General features: G+C 43.4%; 2 protein-coding genes across 2 annotated transcripts; one reads left to right on the forward strand and one right to left on the reverse strand.

Moving 5' to 3' along the window:
* Window positions 1-2,194: 2,194 nt before the first annotated feature.
* wbp2 (WW domain binding protein 2) lies at window positions 2,195-9,912 on the forward strand. Its single transcript, XM_012864122.3, has 8 exons — window positions 2,195-2,349; window positions 3,498-3,606; window positions 4,680-4,815; window positions 4,903-4,995; window positions 5,108-5,254; window positions 5,338-5,460; window positions 6,848-6,924; window positions 8,782-9,912. The coding sequence occupies exons 1-8, from the start codon at window positions 2,291-2,293 to the stop codon at window positions 8,827-8,829; spliced, it is 792 nt and encodes a 263-aa protein (XP_012719576.2). The 5' UTR covers window positions 2,195-2,290; the 3' UTR covers window positions 8,830-9,912.
* Window positions 9,905-17,878, reverse strand: trim65 (tripartite motif containing 65). Its single transcript, XM_012864121.3, has 8 exons — window positions 17,786-17,878; window positions 16,925-17,376; window positions 16,734-16,829; window positions 14,978-15,208; window positions 14,189-14,357; window positions 14,026-14,115; window positions 13,725-13,942; window positions 9,905-12,181 (listed from the first exon to the last, which is right to left on the reverse strand). The coding sequence occupies exons 2-8, from the start codon at window positions 17,351-17,353 to the stop codon at window positions 11,873-11,875; spliced, it is 1,542 nt and encodes a 513-aa protein (XP_012719575.2). The 5' UTR covers window positions 17,354-17,376; window positions 17,786-17,878; the 3' UTR covers window positions 9,905-11,872.
* Window positions 17,879-19,244: the final 1,366 nt, after the last annotated feature.

Here is a 19,244-nt window from a genome sequence, read left to right on the forward strand (position 1 = left end):
ACTGGTTTCCTTATATAGGACATTTTTGACCAATCTGTATAATCTGACCCAATCTGTATAATATGATTGAACTTGACTTTGTAAAGTGCCTTGATATGACATGTTTCATGAATTGGCGCTATATAAATAAAATTGAATTGAATTGAATGTACATTTCAGACTGTGAAAACTTCATGGTGAGCCCAGACCAACATAACAAACAAAACAACACTAACCAGAAAATAAAAGAACTTAACTAGGCACCAATAAAAGAAAATAGAGCAAAAAAAAACTAAGAGTAGCCCATTTTCTTAATTTTTGGCATATAAACACCTTTTATAACAAGCACCTGCAGAAAATTTTAAGCTGTTAGCTCCTTAAATGAAGAAGTTAGAAGGGGATACAAAAAATATCGGGGTCAGCCTGCCAGAATATGTATCCCCTTCCAAAATGGACTAATAGTTTTCCACATTCTTGAGTTTTGACACATAAACATCTCCTATAATCACCAACAACTGCAGAAAATTTGAACTTGTTAGCTCTTCAAATGAAGAAGTTACAGGGGGATACAAAAAATATCGGGGTCCAGCCTGCCAGAATATGTATCCCCTTCCAAAATGGTCTAAAAGTTTCCCACATTCTTGAGTTTTGGCATGTAAACAACTCTTATAACAACAAGCACCTGCTGAAAAAGGGGATACATATTCTGGCAGGCTGGACCCCGATATTTTTTGTATCCCCCTGTAACTTCTTCATTTAAATAGCTAACAAGTTCAAATTTTCTGCAGTTGTTGGTGATTATAAGAGATGTTTATGTGTCAAAACTCAAGAATGTGGAAAACTTTTAGTCCATTTTGGAAGGGGATACATATTCTGGCAGGCTGGACCCCGATATTTTTTGTATCCCCCTGTAAATTCTTCATTTAAAGAGCTGAAATATATATATATATATATATATATATATATATATATATATATATATATATATATATATATTTTTTTTTTTATTTTTTTTTAATGTACATACAGAAGACCCTATTCCTCAACGCAACCTGAGGTTGCATGTCTTCCTCTCTGACATACCCCCTTTCCTGTCAGCCTGCTTTTAAAAAATAGCCACTAGTGCCTCAAAAAAACAGTAAAAAATGCAAGGATAAATACTTACATCCTAAAGATAGCAGTGTACATTTAAATATGAAACCACTGTCGCTTCATGCATGCTCAGTATGAGGGATTGCTGCAAAGCCATCAACAATGCAGACAACTGTCCACTGTGGCTCTACGCTCTTTCAGGAGGAATGAATGCTGCTTGGAGAGACTTGATGCAATCTGCTGGGTTTCCTTAGAGATGAAAACTTTCAGACCAAACTGTGTGGTCAGCACTTATAACAATGGGCTGCAGTGCTTGAAATCAATAAAACGTTTAATGTGAAGTCCAAATATTTTTAAACACCCTATTCTAATAAAATTGAAATGAAATAAAAAAATTAAACTCCTCATATATTGTTGTATTTTTTAAAAAGCGACACATCTTTTTTTCTTAATATGGCTCTTGGTTGAATTAAAATATCATTAGATCTGATAATTTTGGTAGTAACTTTATTCTGTGTTCATTTGATCACACTTGGAATCAGCTTTATATGATCCATTCATGCGGGTCTATCTCAAAAATACAAATAAACGACCAAGTAGACAGTTGTGATGGACTCAGGAAGGTGGGTTTTTAGTTTCAGCAGACAGACAATGCGACAATCTAATAACATAAAGCTAATACTTTCGTGACACATCTGGAGATGACCACAGAGCTTACTTTCTCAGAGCGTGTTATACTAAGTGATCAGTCTAGTTTTAAGCGACATATCAATGCCTTACGATCGCACTAACAAGTGTTACATTTTCAATTTTAACTGGACTATTTCTATATTTCGTTAAGAGAAATAAAACATCTTGATTTTCACGCCGAATTGGCTGGAAATGAGGCGGAGTTGACTGTATACGTTTAGCAAGCTGAATGCGCGCTCCCGACGCAGGGGATACAAATCCTGGCGGGGATACCTAGTTTGGCACGACACCTGTCGACACCGGGCCCCCCTTACATAAAAAGTTGTTTATCAGTGCGCATCATTCCGTGCGTGCGTGACGTCACTGGAGCGTACGGCGGAAGGGAAGCAGGTGCAGCAGCCATAGCGTCAGACTCATAACAACCGTTACCAACGTACCGTGAGAGCTACCGAGGCCCTTTTCGGAAAACCTCTGAAAACCGTCTCAGTTGAGCTGTTTTCGCGGTGAGAGACGCTGGAGGGTCGACGCCATGACTTTGAACCAGAACCACTCAGAGTCTGGCGGAGTCATCATCAACAACAGTGAGAGGTAACGTTAGCTGCAGCCTGCCTGTTAGTCGCCGTATCCACACTCGGCCTGGTCTCGTTTCGGTACGAACGCCTCGCTGCAAAAGGCTGGAAACGCGACGGCCCCCGTTCCCGAATAACGAGCAGTGCGGCGCACACGTAGCTCGCGGTGGATAATAAAACACGCGCACAAAGTAAACTTTCCCAATTTGCCTTATTATTACTCTTAAATTCTGCTAAGACATGCGGTTCCAGTGGATGCTAGACGGGTAACCAAACGCAGTTGTCACACTAGACACAAAGTTCAGCAGAAATTCGCCACTAGTTGTAACGCAATGGAAAATTCGAGTCGCGTTCATCAGAGCTGGCTCTCAGCTCGTGACCAAAACGCGGCCCTCGATCAAAACAAGAGTTCACGCGCCGCGAATAGGGAGGAAAGCGGCATTCGTCGCGAGCCTGTTACCGGGATTACAGGACATGTAGTTCAACGTGTAAATGCGGTACTGGAGCACACGTTGCGTAGTTATGCTACACTGCGAACTGGCCTTCGACTCTCTGCCAGGGCTGTTTTGTTTAAGACTGAATAAGACTGAATACCTAAACAGAGAGAGAGAGCATGGGCAAATCTTTAATTTGATATCAACATCCTGTTGTTATTAAAAATAAAGAAAATGCTTGCTTACAGCATTTCAGCATTTTTCTAGGACTAAAAAGCAAATTCAAACATGTACCGGTTGATTTTTTGGCATAGTGGTTTCTGAAAACCTGAACTAGGAAATAATTAAAATACTTTCCATATTAAAAACAAAACAAAAAAAGGCGGTTTCTTCCAATCAAAAGTAGAAATTCCTGCCACTGTGTTATTTGCGGTTAGACGGCAGGATTGGGATATATTCCTCTCACCTACAGATGCTTCTGGAAGGTAGAGGAATGCAGGAGCAAACAGTTGTAAGCTCTGTCACTAGATGGCATCAGGGCCTAATCCTGTTATTTCAGGGCCATGTTTAGTGACTGGACCGTAGCACACATGCAAAACAAACTGTTAAATTGTCAGTGAAGGATTATGAAATCGAGGCTTCAGCCATCTTTCGGTGGGGGTGAGGGTGTAATTGACCGTAAGCATTTTTGCTGCACATGTAGAAATGAATGTGTGTGTGTTTGTGTCACCAGTGTGTTGATGTCCCATGACAATGTGGAGCTTGTCTTCTGCGACGCGGACAGTCTGCCTGAAGCCTTCAGAAAGAGCAAGAAGGGCAGCGTCTACCTAACGCCGTACAGGGTGAGTGACCTGCTTGTTAATCGCCGCCTCTTCTGAACAAAACGCAAACGCTATTAGGGTTGTCACCTTGTTTAGAATATTTTAATTCTGTGGGTACTCATGAATACTCAGAGAATATTTACTTGTTAAAAATGGTTCTGCTCCAGACTAGCAAAATTTATGTTGTTGTTGTTAAATCTAGCAGTTGTTTTACCGAAGTCCAGGTTTGCTCTTCTGCAACCTGGATTTATTAGCAGGATTTCTACGTAGTCGTAGAAAGCCCGGAAAGTTATGGAAATTGGTTTTGAGATTTTCCATGTCAGTATAAATATGGAAACCCTAAATTGAGTAAGGAAAATATTGATTTGCTAGACATTATTCCTTATTTCATTGTCAAAGAAATAAAAAAACAACAGAATTTCTAATAATTAAGTAATTCTTGCATGGATTTATACTTACTTGACACTGTTTATGTTTACCACATCAACTTGAATTTATTTTTAACGCACTGATTTAGTTTTTGGTTCACTAAATCTTCAAACGAGCCATTTTTGCTGCCGCTTTTTAAAATCAATGTTACGATTCTGAAACTGGTTTAGATACAAAACATTGAAACTCATACTTTGTTTTTGTTTTTTGGACCAAAAGGTGTCACAAATGGAAAACAACACTTTAAAGAATTAGTATTCATTGTGGAATAATCCAGTCCAGATTGTACCATCCTAAATGTTTCAGGCTTAGAAGATCGAGCCGATCTAAGCGGGCCCAGACGCCAACCCAGCAGTGAAGGAGCCATTAGCACAACGCCAGCCACCTTCGGCCTCGTGTTGTTGCATGAACATGCATACAGATCATTTAAAAAACACACAGATAAAGGTTTTGTTGTGAAATGTCCAAAACCGGAACAGAAATCTACAAATTGGAGTCTGAAAAGACAATTGTGCTTCAACACGTAGCTTGCTTAGCGGGTGGATGTGAGTGCATGAGAATATAGTCTATATCATGCTGCGGGTGTGCTTTTCAGGGGGATGGAGGCAACGTTGACTGGAAGAACAATTTAAACTAATCCTTAAGTTAATGACTCTGTTTTTCAGGTAATCTTCGTGGCCAAAGGACGGGACGCCCTGCAGTCCTTCATGATGCCGTTCTACCTGATCAAGGGCTGCGAGATTAAACAACCCGTCCTGGGGGCCAATTACATCAAGGGTACTGTGAGCGCGGAGCCCGGCGGTAAGCGCAGCGCGTCCGTGCACGTCATCCCGCCCGAGCCGCTCAAAGGAGATGAGCTTTCTATCGTCTGGGTGAAATGTCTTTCAGGTGGCTGGGAAGGAGGCGCCACGTTCAAGCTCGTCTTCGCCGCCGGCGGGGCCATAGAGTTCGGCCAGGCCATGCTGCACGTGGCAGCTCAGGGTGCGGCAACAAGGCAACACATCTAAGCAGTGGCTTTTGGTTTAATCACATCTGGACTGATTTTTATTTTATTTTTTGTGTGTGTGTTTTCTGGCATGTCTTGGTGCTGCAGCTTCTAAAGGCCAACCTGTGACCGCTGCCTTCGGTGGCTGCCCTTTCATGGCTAACGGAGGCTACGCTTATCCTCCTCCTCCTGCTAACGGAATGTACCCTCAAGGACCTCCACCCAGCTACTCCTACCCCAACCCTCCTCCTCCAGGTACAGGGCCGTCAGCAGTGGACCTTCTCAAAGCCGTTTGATTCAGCTAGTGTGACGTGGTTCTGTCTTCTCATGTGATCCAGGAGGATTCTACCCAAGTCCTCCGGCCTTCGACGCCTCTGCCAGCTATGTTCCCCCGCCTCCGTATTCTGCTCCTCTGGGTCAGCAGTCGCCACGTGACCCAGACCTCCCCTCCTCAGCAGCAGGTGAGGCCCTGCGTGAAACCAGACAACAACCGCGTTAATTCAGAAACCATCAGGATGGTTCTTAATTTGCTTTTAGACACTCCAGCCAGTGTTGTAAAAAATAGTTACCTGTAGGGTGCCTTGTAAAAGTATTCATAGGCGTTGATCTTGTTTTTTGTTCATCCCATCACGGTACAACCACGAACTTCCTTGTTGATTTGATCTGATCAGAACTTAGCTGTAAGGCCCGGTTTGTTCCTCCTTGTCCTCTCTATGGTTGCTTTGCCTCCTGAGGACTGGGATGTAGATTTTGTCATCCATCTTCATGCATGTTGGTACACAGCTCAGACTTTAGTGGCCGTGCCGCCCGCAGCATCAACATGCCCATTGAGAAGGGTGGAGCCAGACTCACAGCAGACAAAGAAACCCAGAAAGCCAGATCACAAGTAGAAGAAGAAGGAAAACAATGCTTGTTTTTAAGAAACGCAGTCAAGTAACATTCTGCCGTTTTCCTCATTCGGATATTTTCTCTATGAGAAACCTTGAGGACAAAAAAGCAAAGCAGAACTGCTGTCCTAGTGAAGTGGCTTTAGAAAAAAAATCACAGGAGGACCTTGACGGTCTCCGCTCACCATGGCCACGGTTAGCTTGCTAATAGCGGCGCCATATTGGTTTGATGCTTGTTCTCTGCGGGCAAAGGGAAGAAAAGGCGCTGAACGTTGTAAACACACAAAAACATCAATCAGAGACACAGATCCTGTTAAGAAAAATACAATTTGCCAAGCACCAAGAGATGCTGCTGGATTTTATTGTGGCTTTCCATGCTGAACTTGTCGGCCTGCTTTAGAGGAAAGCAGGTTCCTGTGTTAGGGTGGCCCGGTTCAAGTCCAGTTCTAAATCCAATCACATTAATTGGCAAGCCTTGAAAAATGTCCGAATATGTTCACGTCCAGCTTTCTTACAAAGAACAAGGAGCAATCTCCGTCTCTCGATGTGCAAAGCCGGTAGAGACCCCCCCCCCCCCCCCATGAACGGAGCTTCTGCAGAGGATCGTCTGATTAGCACTGAAAACGAGAACAAAGCATAATTTTTCTTTCACTTCACAACTTCTTTCTCCTTTCTGTTGTTTTATTCTGAGAAAAAAAATCCCCCAAAAATAGATGAAAGTTTTTGGTTGAAACATTTAAAACAAAATAAAAAAGGGATGTGAATACTTCCACAAGGCATCAGCGCATCATGTTGCTTTTCCACTAAGAAAAGCTTCTAGAGGCGCCGTCTGAGGACATTTAGCCTTACGTGTTTAATGCAGTTCTAGCAACGCGTGTCGTTTTTGCGAACATGTACGGGTTTAACAGTCAAAGGCACATTTAACGAATAACCTCTCCTGTTCTCTGCCCACGGTTCCCAGCGGAGGCCAAAGCAGCAGAAGCAGCAGCGACCGCCAGCTGCCCCCCTCTGCCTCCTTCACACGTCTACCTGCCACAGGTAAAATCTCTGAGCCCACTCCAGTGTTCTGATTGAAGCGAGACGTCTCTATTCCTGAAAGCCACCAAAGGAGAACCCTGTGGTGCGTCCATGAGGTTTCTCCACCTAGTGGTTCTATGTCTTTAGTTTATTTACCGTCTGGATGCAGAATTGAACCACAGGTGAGGATGTAATGCTTTTGCACCACAGTCGTTTTTAGGTATTTAACCTCCGATGGAAAATTGGAGGGAAAGGAGATCTTTTGTCTCTGTGATGGCGGCGTACGACTCTCATTTGGAATTGAGATGGGGGGGGAGTCAAGAGGTTTTGAAACCAAAAGCTTGTGGAAAACCCTTAGAAATGCTGAAACGTGATTCAGGGGAGCAACCTGAGACGGTCTGCTTGACCTGTGTGGGTCCCTCACTATGTCCCTGGACTATCTCAGATCTTTGTACGCCTTTCTCATGGAAATATTTCTGCAACCTTAGTGTGGGTTTTGAGGGAGCCACGCATCTCAGGAATTCGTCATCCTCGTCGATGGAAGTGTAACGATGTTGGTCATGAAGCTGTTGTTTTATTCTTGTGTTGTTTGATATCAGTGTCAGTTTCTTTAACAAACCCCTAAATCATCTGAAGTCGCTGCTGAATGTTTACATGCACTCAGCATGGGCATGAAGCTCATAATAATTTAATTTAAAATGTTTACATTCCACAGCAACTTATTTTAAATTTTAAGTGAAGTAGCCTTGACTTGAAATGAATTTTAAATCTCACTGCAGGAACTCAGCCTGGTACTAAGCTGTATCTGTGGCCCCGTCATGCTGGTATTTGTCTTCTTTCTATTTAACAGTCTGGACATAGTGACAGTTATAATAAACATGCAAAAAAATGCTTATTTTTCAGACTATAATTCACACCAGTCAAAAATGTGTCATAAAGAGGAAAAAAAACATATTTAGGTCGCACTGGACTATAGGCGTTTATTTCGAAAGTTATTTCACACCATCAGGACTAAAAACTGACATTTACGGTAATCTGGTAAGGCAACTTATTCAATTACACAGCTGCATCCACAGCCGGCTGAATAATATGAAACATACCTGGGACGATGAATGGAGCTAATTAGCTTAACAAGCCAGCAGCACCAACCCAGAAAGTTCTTGTCAGCACATTTCAGCATAAAGGGTCGTTACGCTGAAAGTTGTAAAAATTAAGATGAAACGTAACGGTGCTACATGCTAAGCTAACAGTACGACACGGATGTTTCAGAGCAACATAAAGCTCATATGCATCAGTAAAGTTGTAACCCGCCCAGACAACGAACCTTTAAGCTAGCGCTAGCTGTTATTAGCTTCACGGACAGCCCGATAACAGGGTTCTGTCACGGTCTGGTTCCTTTGTCCTGCACCAGGCAACGCTCTGCTGCGTGAATGATACTGAAACAGCAGAACAACATACAAACATGTGTTCAGTCTTTGTTGTCTAGAAGTTAATGTTTCAATTAATTTTTAAGGGGTACAGGAGCAGCATATAGTTTTCACAAGCCTAGAGCGCCCTCTTGTGGCTATAGATGGTAACATTTAGTTCTAGGTTCATGTTGGTCAATGTGAATTACCATTTAAATTTCATATATAAATCGCACCTTAATATAAGTCGCAGGATTGGCCAAACTGTGAAAAAAGTGTGACATATATTCTGAAAAATACGGTTTATAAAAGTTGCCTACTGCAGCTTTAAAGATTGTATGTTTAACTTTGATGTGCAGGTTAGTGAACGGCAGACTTTAAGTTTCCTGACTATAGTGTTTGTTTCGCCACACATCATCAGAAGCCTTCAGCACACAGTGACAGCTGCTCTCCCTCTCTCTCTCCTCTGCAGGACAAGCCTCCACCCTACTCCCCCCCAGAGGACAAGAAGAATCAGTAGACGTGCTTGATCAGATCCTAAATCCTACTGGACCGCGTCTTCTTCTCATTCCATTGACCGGACATCAGGAGAGCTTCTGTCCGTTTTCCCTGCTCAGCGTGTCGTCTCCTCCCAGTCTTCCTTCTAACCTTCTAACACTCCTTTTCTCCCCTCCTCATTGCTTTAATGTCTCCCTTTCTGTGGTCAGCTTGGTTCTCCTCAGAAGCACCTTTACTTCGTGGAAAGAAGCGAAGAACAAGTGTTGGCAGCCAAAGTGGTCCCAGTCTGGGGGCTTGTTGACAGGACCTGACCGGTGTCTTTAGTGTTCGTTGCCTTCTCAAGTGTCCCATGAATCCTTGCCCACCTTAAACCCTAGATGTGACGTGATTTGCTTGGCTAAGATGGCCAGAGGCAAACTGAACGCAGGCTTATTTTTCTATTATTTGTGTGTACAAGGTTTTTAGAGAAGATATTTTCTCGAGAACACTAACGTAAAATATGAAGTAGCTTTTGTAAAAAAAAAAAAAAAAAAAGAGCAGAATTGTGTGTTTCGACATGCTTTAGTGGGCAAAAAGATTAGCGCCCCCAGCAGTGGATCCCTGATCCGGGATTAGAGGGTGGTCCAGGAGAGGATTATCCTTTCAATGTGCGGGAGCAGACCACTCAGCCGATGATGTCACTTCCTGTTTGGTCGCGCTTAGACTACACCTTCACCGGCTTCACCTTTCATTCCTCTGTCGTCCATTTATTTATTTATTTTTTTCAGACGGTAACGTCTCAAGTTTCTGTGCTCCTGATCTTAACTCGCCGGTTTCAGTGCGACCGGAGCGTCTCAGTATCTGCGCTTCGGTTCTTCCTTCCTCTGTGGTCATTTATCTGTATCCTGTCTCTGTGGCACACCAGCTGCTGATTCTTTGCACTTTTAGAATGCTATGCATCAGGCTACAGTTCGCTCTGTCATGGCTGGATGTACAATACAGCTCTGTATTTATTTCAAACTAATTTATTGAACAGTAACAAACTGGGAATAAAAAAAAAGGCATGATCTCAACAAGCATGTGTGCATTAGATAGGATTTTAATAAATAGCACTTAACTCATGAAAGGAAAGTGTTTTTATTTCCGCCGTTGGGATTGTTGTCACATTTTGATGAGCGGTGTCCCGTCTAAACACCAGAGGGACAGAAACACATTTCAGACGCTCTTCTGTCTTTTGGAACATTTGTGCGTTTCTCAAAGTCCTGATTTTCCAAGTACCTCAACATGTCAAAGATTTACAGCTACGCTCAGTGAAAATAAAAACAAGGCTGCTCGCCAGAAACGCACTGAAGACATTAAAAAGTGCCACAGATGCCAGCTGGACCTTTGCTGGCATCACACTGCAGAAATCCATCTCTGCGTTCACGCTGAAGCCCAGGATGCAGACCGGGCTCTTTTCCCAGCAGCATTACTGCAGCAGCCTGCAACACGGGGGGTTCCTACCAACTAAAAGGTAATTTCATTGCAGCCAGTGTAACAATTAACAGGGTTGTTGTTTTTACTCCTGTGCATTCCCAGTCAGAAATGCCAGCTTTTAAATTCTAAATCTGAACCATTCTTTCTCCAGTGTAGGACGGTAATAACACAAAACTTACAGGATTTTTTTTTTTTTTTAAACTTGGGTCCAAAAGCTTGATTTAAATGTTTTCCCTTAATCCACACAGGGTCAAATTTCCACATTCAGGCTCAAAGTTGTAAACCTGCACTAATAATTGGGTGAATGACTCTTACCAAGTTGCAGAGCAGCCACAGGCTTTCTGAACAGTTCTAGGTGGATATCTGGCCTTTTTGATGCAGCGTTCATCTGGGCTGGTTCTCTGAAACGGACCTTTACACACAGTGAGCCACGTAGAGGAGGGGGGCTTTGGGAAAGCCATCCCATCTGCTTAACATGATCCAGAGAAGCAGACCCTAAACATGATGTCATCACAGCCGCCATGCTGGACAGTTGCTAAAGTGGTAGACCCGGCTTTAAGGAACAGTCCGCACATTTCCAACAGCACTGAGCTTCAGGGGGAAACATTCTGAATGTCAGAACCAACCCACGCCTGCCAAGCATCAGAGCCGGCTTGGACACTAGCGTCACTGTTTGTAGGACAGCAAAATTAATGAACACTAACTAAAGAAAAACCTGCAACTAACACTGAGGTCTGTGGCCGCCTGGTTGGACAAGCTCATTATCTTCAGGGCAAATGTTTTACAGTCAGAGGAGACAAAGATTGAGCTGTTTGGCCATAATGGCAGGAAGCATGTGAGGAGGATTAAACGGTAAAGGCTTTTAAATCTGAACATCGTCCCAGCATGGTGGTGGCAGCATCGTGCTGAGGGCCCCGGGCGTTCCACCATGGATCATTCAGAACTGCTGTGGGAACGGGTCAGGCGAGCATGAAGCTTCCTGAATGGTCGTCACAGCGCTACCGTTTGACAGAGCGGTCACATGTCCAGCTGAATTATGCACGGAGCTCATTGATGCTTACAAAAAGCGTGTGGTCGAGGTGCAACTTGCTAAAGAGCACTGTAAGCACTACTAGGAGGTGTGTGCACATATCTGAGCCTGTGTGGATTGGAGAAAGTCTTTAATATATGCAAACCTGTTGATCCAGTTGTTTTTAAAAATCTGTCGTTGGTTTCACATCCATGGAATCCAGCTGTATTCTGAATACAACAATAAAAAGGATGAATTCTAATCCTTTCACTGCTTCCAGTAGTGGCAGCTGCCTTTGCACTGCCCTGCATCTCAGTAAACACATTTTTAATACTTCGGCCATGTTTGGAGCCATCCTCCTCCAGCTTCTCTGCCTGTGGCGGATTCTGGAGGACCAGTGAAAGCACCGTCTGAAATGATCTGGACAGACTGAAACATAAAACCGTTAAGATGAAGTGGTGTAAAAAGTTGAATAGACGTCGAGGAGGAGAGTCTGTCGCCACCATGTGGCAGGTTTTGAGGAGGGAAGCAGTTTTGTTCTGAACAGGGAGGAAGAGTTGCTTTTAAATAGACTGAACAGGTTCCTCTGCGTTGAAGCGGCTCACGTGGAGCAGAGGGTGATGCTGACGCCCTCCCCTATCCAGCAGGCGGGAAACAGCTCCTGGGTGAAGACGCAGTGGAAGGCGTGCAGCCTGGTCTGCCCCTCGCCGTAGTAGGTGAGCGTCCCCGCCTCGTAGTCCAGCAGCATGCCGATGCGGCTGTGGCGGGAGTGGCCGGCCAGCGTCTCCTGCCGGCCGTTGTGCCAGGCGGAGAGTTGGTGCACGTCCAGCTGCAGGCTCCACGACAGCTCGTTCATACCCACCATGCACCTCTTCCCCTTCTCCTTCCTGGGGATGGCCTCATAGGTTACCTAGGAGGCAGGGCAGGAAAAAAAAAGGTGGGGACATGAGTAAAAGTAACAAACAGCAGAACTGGATAATTTTTTTTCATAAATACGAGACATTTCATTGGTGTTATCCAGATGCAAGTAAATCAGCTAGCCCCCTTCCATTGGAGTACTTTTATTCAGCGGGGGGGAAAAGCCCATGTTAAGTAAACATTTTTTTAACTAAAGTATTATCAGTTTTTAATACGTTGTTGCAATGAGGAAGAGTAAAAGTTTTCTCCTAGACCGGACATAAACAACATTTCAGGTCTGCTCGTCTCCCCCTAGATGGGAGTATAAAGTTACGGGCTCCCATTGATTCCACCACACATTATGACCATGATATCATTTTATTTTTATTTGGTTGCATTCCTCTGGCCTGTGAAACTATTGTCTGACATTACAAACCAGTCCATGGTGTAAAATAGGTTAAAATAAGCCCTAAAACATACGACCAATTCGATTCAACGTAGAAATCGTTTCCTTGGCACAGAATCCTCCTCCTTTCATCACGGTCTCAGTCTCTGGACCAGAATCTTATAAAACAACAACTTTGGGCTAAGAGCACACGTAGGGCCCAGGCCTCTGGTCGGTCTACACAGAGATCGTGGAAAAGAGGAACGGTTAAGGATCCTCCTCTGTGTTGTCCAATTGGCCAAAAAAGACGTATAAAACAGCAGGACAGTGGTACGGATAATTGTGCCACTAGTGAGTTTGGTGAAAAATTATTTACTTCCTCTTCACTGACATAATAAATATTAAAAAGGAATTTCCCTTTGGGATTATTAAAGTAGCCCCCCTGCAACAATTAATCAGTTATTGGATGGACTTAATAATAAAGTCCTGTATATATGTATAATTGAATAACTGCACTCCTATAAAGGTTGGATTTTATAAATACTTCAGGGAGAGATTGTGCTACTGCAATAAAAATTGTATTTATTTCAAGTAGGCCTGTCACCATAATCAATAAATCAATCAAGATTAAAATAATTGCGATATTTTTTGTATGCATGCTTGCTTATTTCCCCTTGTGTTTCCGTCTCCTCTCTCTGAGATGGGATAACCAAAAGGTTTCAGTATGAAAAACGAGCCACTAGTGCTGCAAAAACCTAAAAAAAAAAAAAAAAAACATGAGCGCTGCAGGTTGGGAGTTTTTTTTGGATTTAAACCAAATGACGCCGCCCGCTTAGTTGGTCTGAGTCTGTAGGTTGAGAGGATATACTTGCGTTATTATGATGTCGTCATCATATTAGTTGAAAAAGGTCTCCAAATGATAATATGATTTATCGTTTTAGAAAAAAACTATCGTCCAGCTAAATTTGTTACCTGTGACAGGCCTACTTTCAAGGCTTTTCTCGCATCTTTACAGAGGGACCAAAAGGCTGTCTGGGTGGGATGGACTGAGCTATCCTTCAGCACCAGTCTGGGTGTTTGACCAACGCAGGCCTGACTGCATCGTTCTACTAGGTTTTAGCTCAGCAGACGGGATGTTTATGAGCGATTCTGACTGATGCGGTGCCTTTACCCCAAGGTAGGCCCACGGTTTGGACACCTCCAGCTCCCAGTAGTGCTGGCCGCTTTTGAAGCCCTGAAAGCAGAGCACCTGCCAGGTGTGGTCGAAGCGAGCCTCATGAGGCGGGACTGTGCGCGGCCCCGAGGTCAGGTGCTCCGCCCTCCGGTTCTCCTGAGACAGATACAGGTGTTCGTTGGCCGTGCGAGGGTCAAAGGTCAGAGAGCACCGATCTGTAAAGAGACAGATTGAGATGAGAGCTAAGATGTATGAAGCCTGAGCTGTAAGCCAGTAATCCATGCAGAGCAGGACTCACAGGCACTGAGGCCTTCCCTGCCGCCAGGGAGGCACGGTGCAGCCGGACTGGGAACCACAGCGAGCACTGGCCTCTTGTCCTGAGGAGAACCTGGAAAGCCATGAGCCATGAGATGAGACCACAGCCCTGGTGAGCAGAGAGACGCTCTAAAACCAAAGGTTACCGTCGTTGTCCTGAACCACCGCCGTGCACACAGCTCTCTCCAGGTCCTCAGAAACCAGCTTGGACACTCGGCTCAGAACGTCTGTGACGCCGTTTAGTCGGTCCAGGAGGTTTGGCGATACGTCCGTGGGAATGTCGTTGAAACGAGGTACTTCCACCCGTGTCGATTCCTGAGGATAAACACAGAAATATCAGGCGTGACGCAAGCGAGTCACAAAATAAAATGTTTTAAAGTACGAGGGCCTCGGCCAGCGATTTGGTGCTGTAGCAAAAGTTTGGGGTAATCAAGACGTAGCTGAGGATCACCTTTACAGTTTTAATCTACGCCACTAGATGGCGCCAAATGTTACACAAAAAGTGAAACAACACAACACCCCCTCAGGACAGATTGTGTTTCTGTCACTTCATTTACAATTATATAAAAAAAAAAAGACTTGTTGCTGTAATGGAATCTGAATTACTATTTTAAGAGCTGGACACATTTAAGCAAGCGGGTTATTGGACCTTATTGTATGTTAGACTGTTCCATCGTACGTGTGTTTTTATTTTATTTCTGACTTCTAAGGGTAAATGTAAGATTAACTGTAGGAACAGCTTGGAGATGATGTTCTAAGGGGAACTAGAGAGGATCTGGGCCGGTCAAGAGGGTCCACAGCTACTCCTGCCCACAATACTTGCCTTTTAGGGCCAAAGCTATCCTACCCGACACTTTTTATTCACATTCCAGACACACGTTAACTTCAATCAAGCTAATATTCTCAACAAAAAACACAAAGTATGGGGAACAAACCCTGATCAGGTCCGTATCGGACAGATCGTGCAGAGCTGCTATCTGGCTTTGGCTCTCTTGGAGGATCTGGGAGCGCGTCTGGAGGAGGGCCAGCCGCATCTCCGCCTCTGTGATGGCCTGCTGCTTCTGCTCTTCGACAAAGAGCTCCGTGGCCTCCTGCTTGTCAGTAAGAATCTTTATCAGGGTGGAGAACTTGGCCCTCATCCACGAAGAGGTCTGCTCCAGAGTCACCTGTTGACAGAAAAAGCTCCGTTACGCGTAGGCCTGTCACGATAATCAATAAATCAATTAATCGCACGATAAATAAAAACTATCTGCGTCATTTAATTTATCGTCTATATCGTCTCTGCCTGTGTTTTTCTGTTTCTATTGATGACGCTGGATGAAAAGGCTTAACTCCGGTGCTATCCACTGACCCCTCCCCTTCCTAATTTTTTTAGGAAGGGAAAAATGAGGAGGGAGGAGGAGGTGACTATCGCATCAGGTAGTCAGTCAAAGAATCCTTTGATGGCAAACTTGGCCAAAAAAATACATGTGTATTTGTGCAACAAGCACCATTTCAGAGAGAATGTTTGGTACAGCTGGACACATTGCTACTCTTGCTCGGAATCTGTGTGACTAAAGTAGTTACAGATCTGCTTAAAGATTGTTGAGGCATCTAGTCTTATTTAAGAATCTGCTTTTGTTACGTTGCATTTTTTTTTTTATAAAATGGCAGTTTTGCCTATCTTTTTTAAAATCTAATGATATACAGACTTCATTATCTGTACTCTTTTGGTTGAATGTAGTTTTTATTTCCACCATGGTTTTATCTTGTGTTTAGTTTTTATTCAAGTGTATTTTTAGTTAACAGAGACTAAGAGTCCATTTGATTTTTATTTCTCGTTTTATTTTGTTAACCAGTTCCAGTGTAAAGTGTGTTTATCTTTGGCAGGAAATCGCAAACATTATTAAGTAATTTCCATTAAATCAGTGCAAAAAGGTCTTCAAACAATATTACCGTTTATCGCAATAAGTTTTGAGACAATTAATCATTCAGAAAAATTTGTTATCGTGACAGGCCTAGCTTACGCGTTTACCTGGTGGAATGTGGCTACATACAGGTGAGAGCTTCAGAAGGTATGGCAGGACCAAACATGGCTGCTATAGCTACTCCTTTAGTGCCTTGCAGAAGTATTACTATGATTTTCTTTACATTTTGTCATGCTACATCCACACCCTTCATTGTATTTCACCAGGTTTTTATGTGACAGACCAGCCTAATAGTACAAAATTGTAAAGTGGAAGAGAAAGAAATCCCACATTGTCTTCAACTTGCATGCTTTTTTTTCTTTTTTACAAATAAAAATCAGAAAAATGTGTCATGCCATCTTTGCATATCCAGAGAATTAAATTTAGCTGATTTTTGTTGTTGTTTGCCAAATAGCTCAAGCTGAGTCGGATTGGATGGAGAACATCCCAGAAGAGCAAGTTTCAAATCTTGCAACAGATTCTCAGCTCTTTGTAGCCCTGAGCTTTGGGCCATTCTGGCCCTGTGAATCAACTTTGACCCAAATCCTTCTGCTGCAGCTCTGGCTGCATTGGGTGGTCCTGCTGGAAGGTGGACGACTATATCCATTTTCATCCGCTTTTGTGTTGCTCGGTCACAAAAACCCAACAACGCAGGTGAAACCGCTCACTTTTCCCCCCCAGACACCGTGTATCACCTTTGCGACAATCATTTGTGTGTGTGTGTGTGTGGCAAGGGATTGGTCACCTTAGCATGGCTGATGTTCTCCACCAAGTCATTAATACTCTTTTGCGTATCCTCGAGGCGTTTCTCCACCTCCTTACTCTTCCTTTCCAGCAGCAGCTGTAAGGGAAAAACAGGAACAGGCGTCACGTTACTCCAAAACAGTCAAGGCTGGGAACAAAGCGAAAAAAAAGTGCCCTGGACTGGCGTCATACCTCTTGGTTTTCCCTCTCTGCCTCCAACAGGACTCGGTCGTGACTGCCGCAGTCCGTGATGCCGCACTCGCAGCACACGGGCATTTTGTCCTGCCTGCAGTAGTAAACCAGGGGCTTCTTGTGGCGATCGCACAGCAGCATGGTCCTCGGCCCTTCCCCGGAGCGCGCCAGGGCGTCCCTGCAGGACGGGCCGGTGCTGTTGGCCGCCTCCGCCAGCACCGACAGGGACACGTTGCGCTTCAGCACCGGCCTGGTGGGGAACTCCTCGTTGCAGATAGGGCAGTGGGGGGCGATGTTGGACTTGCTCTTGGCGTCCCAGTGTTTGGTGATGCAGTCTTTGCAGAAGGTGTGGCCGCAGGGGATGGTGACGGGGTACCGGAAGCGCTCCAGGCATATCACGCAGGTGAGGTTTGAATTCTGGGACTCCATCTTCACAGGGAGCGCGCGCTCATCTGAGAAAAAGAGAACAAATGTGGAGAAGTTGTCACGAGGATGTGTCAGAAATGACCAACAGAGCTTAAAATATATATATATATATAAACAGGCTAATTCTGATACACAGTTACAGAATAACTACCAGTGGTTTTATTTTCTACACACAAAGCAACAGGAAAACAATAAAGCCCCAGCTGGACCGCGCAGCGTCCGTCCAGGTGGAGCCCAGAGCTAAACCAGGCTGAACTGAGCCCAGGACACGGCTAGCGCTAGCCCCCGTTAGCTTCACGTTAAGCTCCTGTTATTCTAGCCAGGAGTTCCGGGCACAAATTCACTCACAAACATCAAAGCGACCGAACAATTTCACTTCAAATTAAATTCTCTCACTACCGAGCTGTGTTACAAATACAACATAACAAGACTTACCACCACAATAGACCTATTCCTGGCATAGGAGCTGAGCGTGGAAGCGTCGCCGGTGACGCAAACACGCAAAATATGATACCTTCACTGGCTGTCGGGAAAAGAAACACAATACTCGATGGAGACACGTGTTACCGTTCGGTTAATGTTACCTAACCTGCCTTACGGGTTACATTTATGCCGCTTTGGTGAAATGAAAACGTGCATTCATATACTTTAATTTAAAGTTGTAAGTAGTAGCTCTGTAAAGGAGGAAAATATTCGAGAGACAGTGGATCGAAAGATTGTTTATGTAAAATCTAAAATGTAAACTAAACTACCTAAATTGGGCATTTAGAATTTTTTTTATTATTAAAATGACCTCTGAGGTCAAACTTGGAAAGCAGGTGATGTTTTACTAACCTCGACTTCAAAATCCAGAGAGGCTGAACACGTTCATCCAGACCCAGAATAGCTACCTATAGATAAGATAAGATAAGATAAGATAAGATAAGATAAGATAGTCTTTATTGATCTCACAATGGAGAAATTCACTCGTCACATCGGCTCATACAAGAAGGTGCAGAGTAGGGAAGGTACATTCAGTTATATACAGTGAATCTTCATATATACAATGGATCAAAAAGAATACCAAAAAATACTAAAAAGGAAATAGGAATGGGCATATGATGTCTCATTTACATTCTTAGTGGTCTATATATATATATATAAACATATCTATATACTTATATATATATATATATATATATATATACATATATCTATGCGCCTATACATACGTACCTACGCGTAATAGTAAGCCATTAAACACAACTGTTGACTCGCATTATAAACAAATCCTTATTTGGTGCAACGTAATCATCATCATCATCATCGTTGAGCGTTGCAAAAATGTTGCATTCAAACAGAATTCTAGATGGCGAAATATGATTATTTGGAATGTCAAAGTAATTTTGAAGTAAAAGCAAATTTTGAAGGAATAAATGTTATAGAAATACTGTATCAAGATCACTAAGTACATAATCTTATTTTCCTCTTTCTTTAGAAATAGAATAGAAAGTTGATATGTTCAAATGTACAAACTAACAAAAACCAAACAAAATATAATTTCTTTTTGTAAAACAAAGAATAACATGTTGAGACTATATTGTTGAGACTATAACTAATGTGGAAAATAATTAATGCTCCCTCTGTGAAAAACATCTTTTTTTTTTTTTTTTGGTCACGCAGCGTTGTCAGATCTTTTTAGGAACATAGTTCATGAGTGGTTGCAGTGATTAATAGGTGCTACCAAATCAAAATGATAATGTCTGAACTCAATGCAGAACAAAAACATCACATTTTTCTTTAATAATCTTGTGATTACTGGGCAGGGGGTGTTCAAAGTTCGTCTTGGGGGCCATTTGCTTACCTGACTCCGCCAGATAGATTTGCTCCGCATATCCATCTGGAAACCTTCCGT

This window comes from Fundulus heteroclitus, chromosome 10, assembly GCF_011125445.2.
Source record: "Fundulus heteroclitus isolate FHET01 chromosome 10, MU-UCD_Fhet_4.1, whole genome shotgun sequence".
NCBI classification, from domain to species: Eukaryota; Metazoa; Chordata; class Actinopteri; order Cyprinodontiformes; family Fundulidae; genus Fundulus; species Fundulus heteroclitus.

Excerpts from the sequence above, each read along its gene's own strand:
- wbp2 (XM_012864122.3), top strand. The coding sequence starts at position 2,291 with ATGACTTTGAACCAGAACCACTCAGAGTCTGGCGGAGTCATCATCAAC. Across the intron at positions 5,255-5,337 it reads CCCCAACCCTCCTCCTCCAG|GAGGATTCTACCCAAGTCCT; the intron begins GTACAGGGCCGT and ends CATGTGATCCAG. Across the intron at positions 6,925-8,781 it reads CACACGTCTACCTGCCACAG|GACAAGCCTCCACCCTACTC; the intron begins GTAAAATCTCTG and ends TCTCCTCTGCAG.
- trim65 (XM_012864121.3), bottom strand. The coding sequence starts at position 17,353 with ATGGAGTCCCAGAATTCAAACCTCACCTGCGTGATATGCCTGGAGCGC. Across the intron at positions 14,116-14,188 it reads GGTGGTTCAGGACAACGACG|GTTCTCCTCAGGACAAGAGG; the intron begins GTAACCTTTGGT and ends ATGGCTTTCCAG. Across the intron at positions 13,943-14,025 it reads CAGGGAAGGCCTCAGTGCCT|ATCGGTGCTCTCTGACCTTT; the intron begins GTGAGTCCTGCT and ends GTCTCTTTACAG.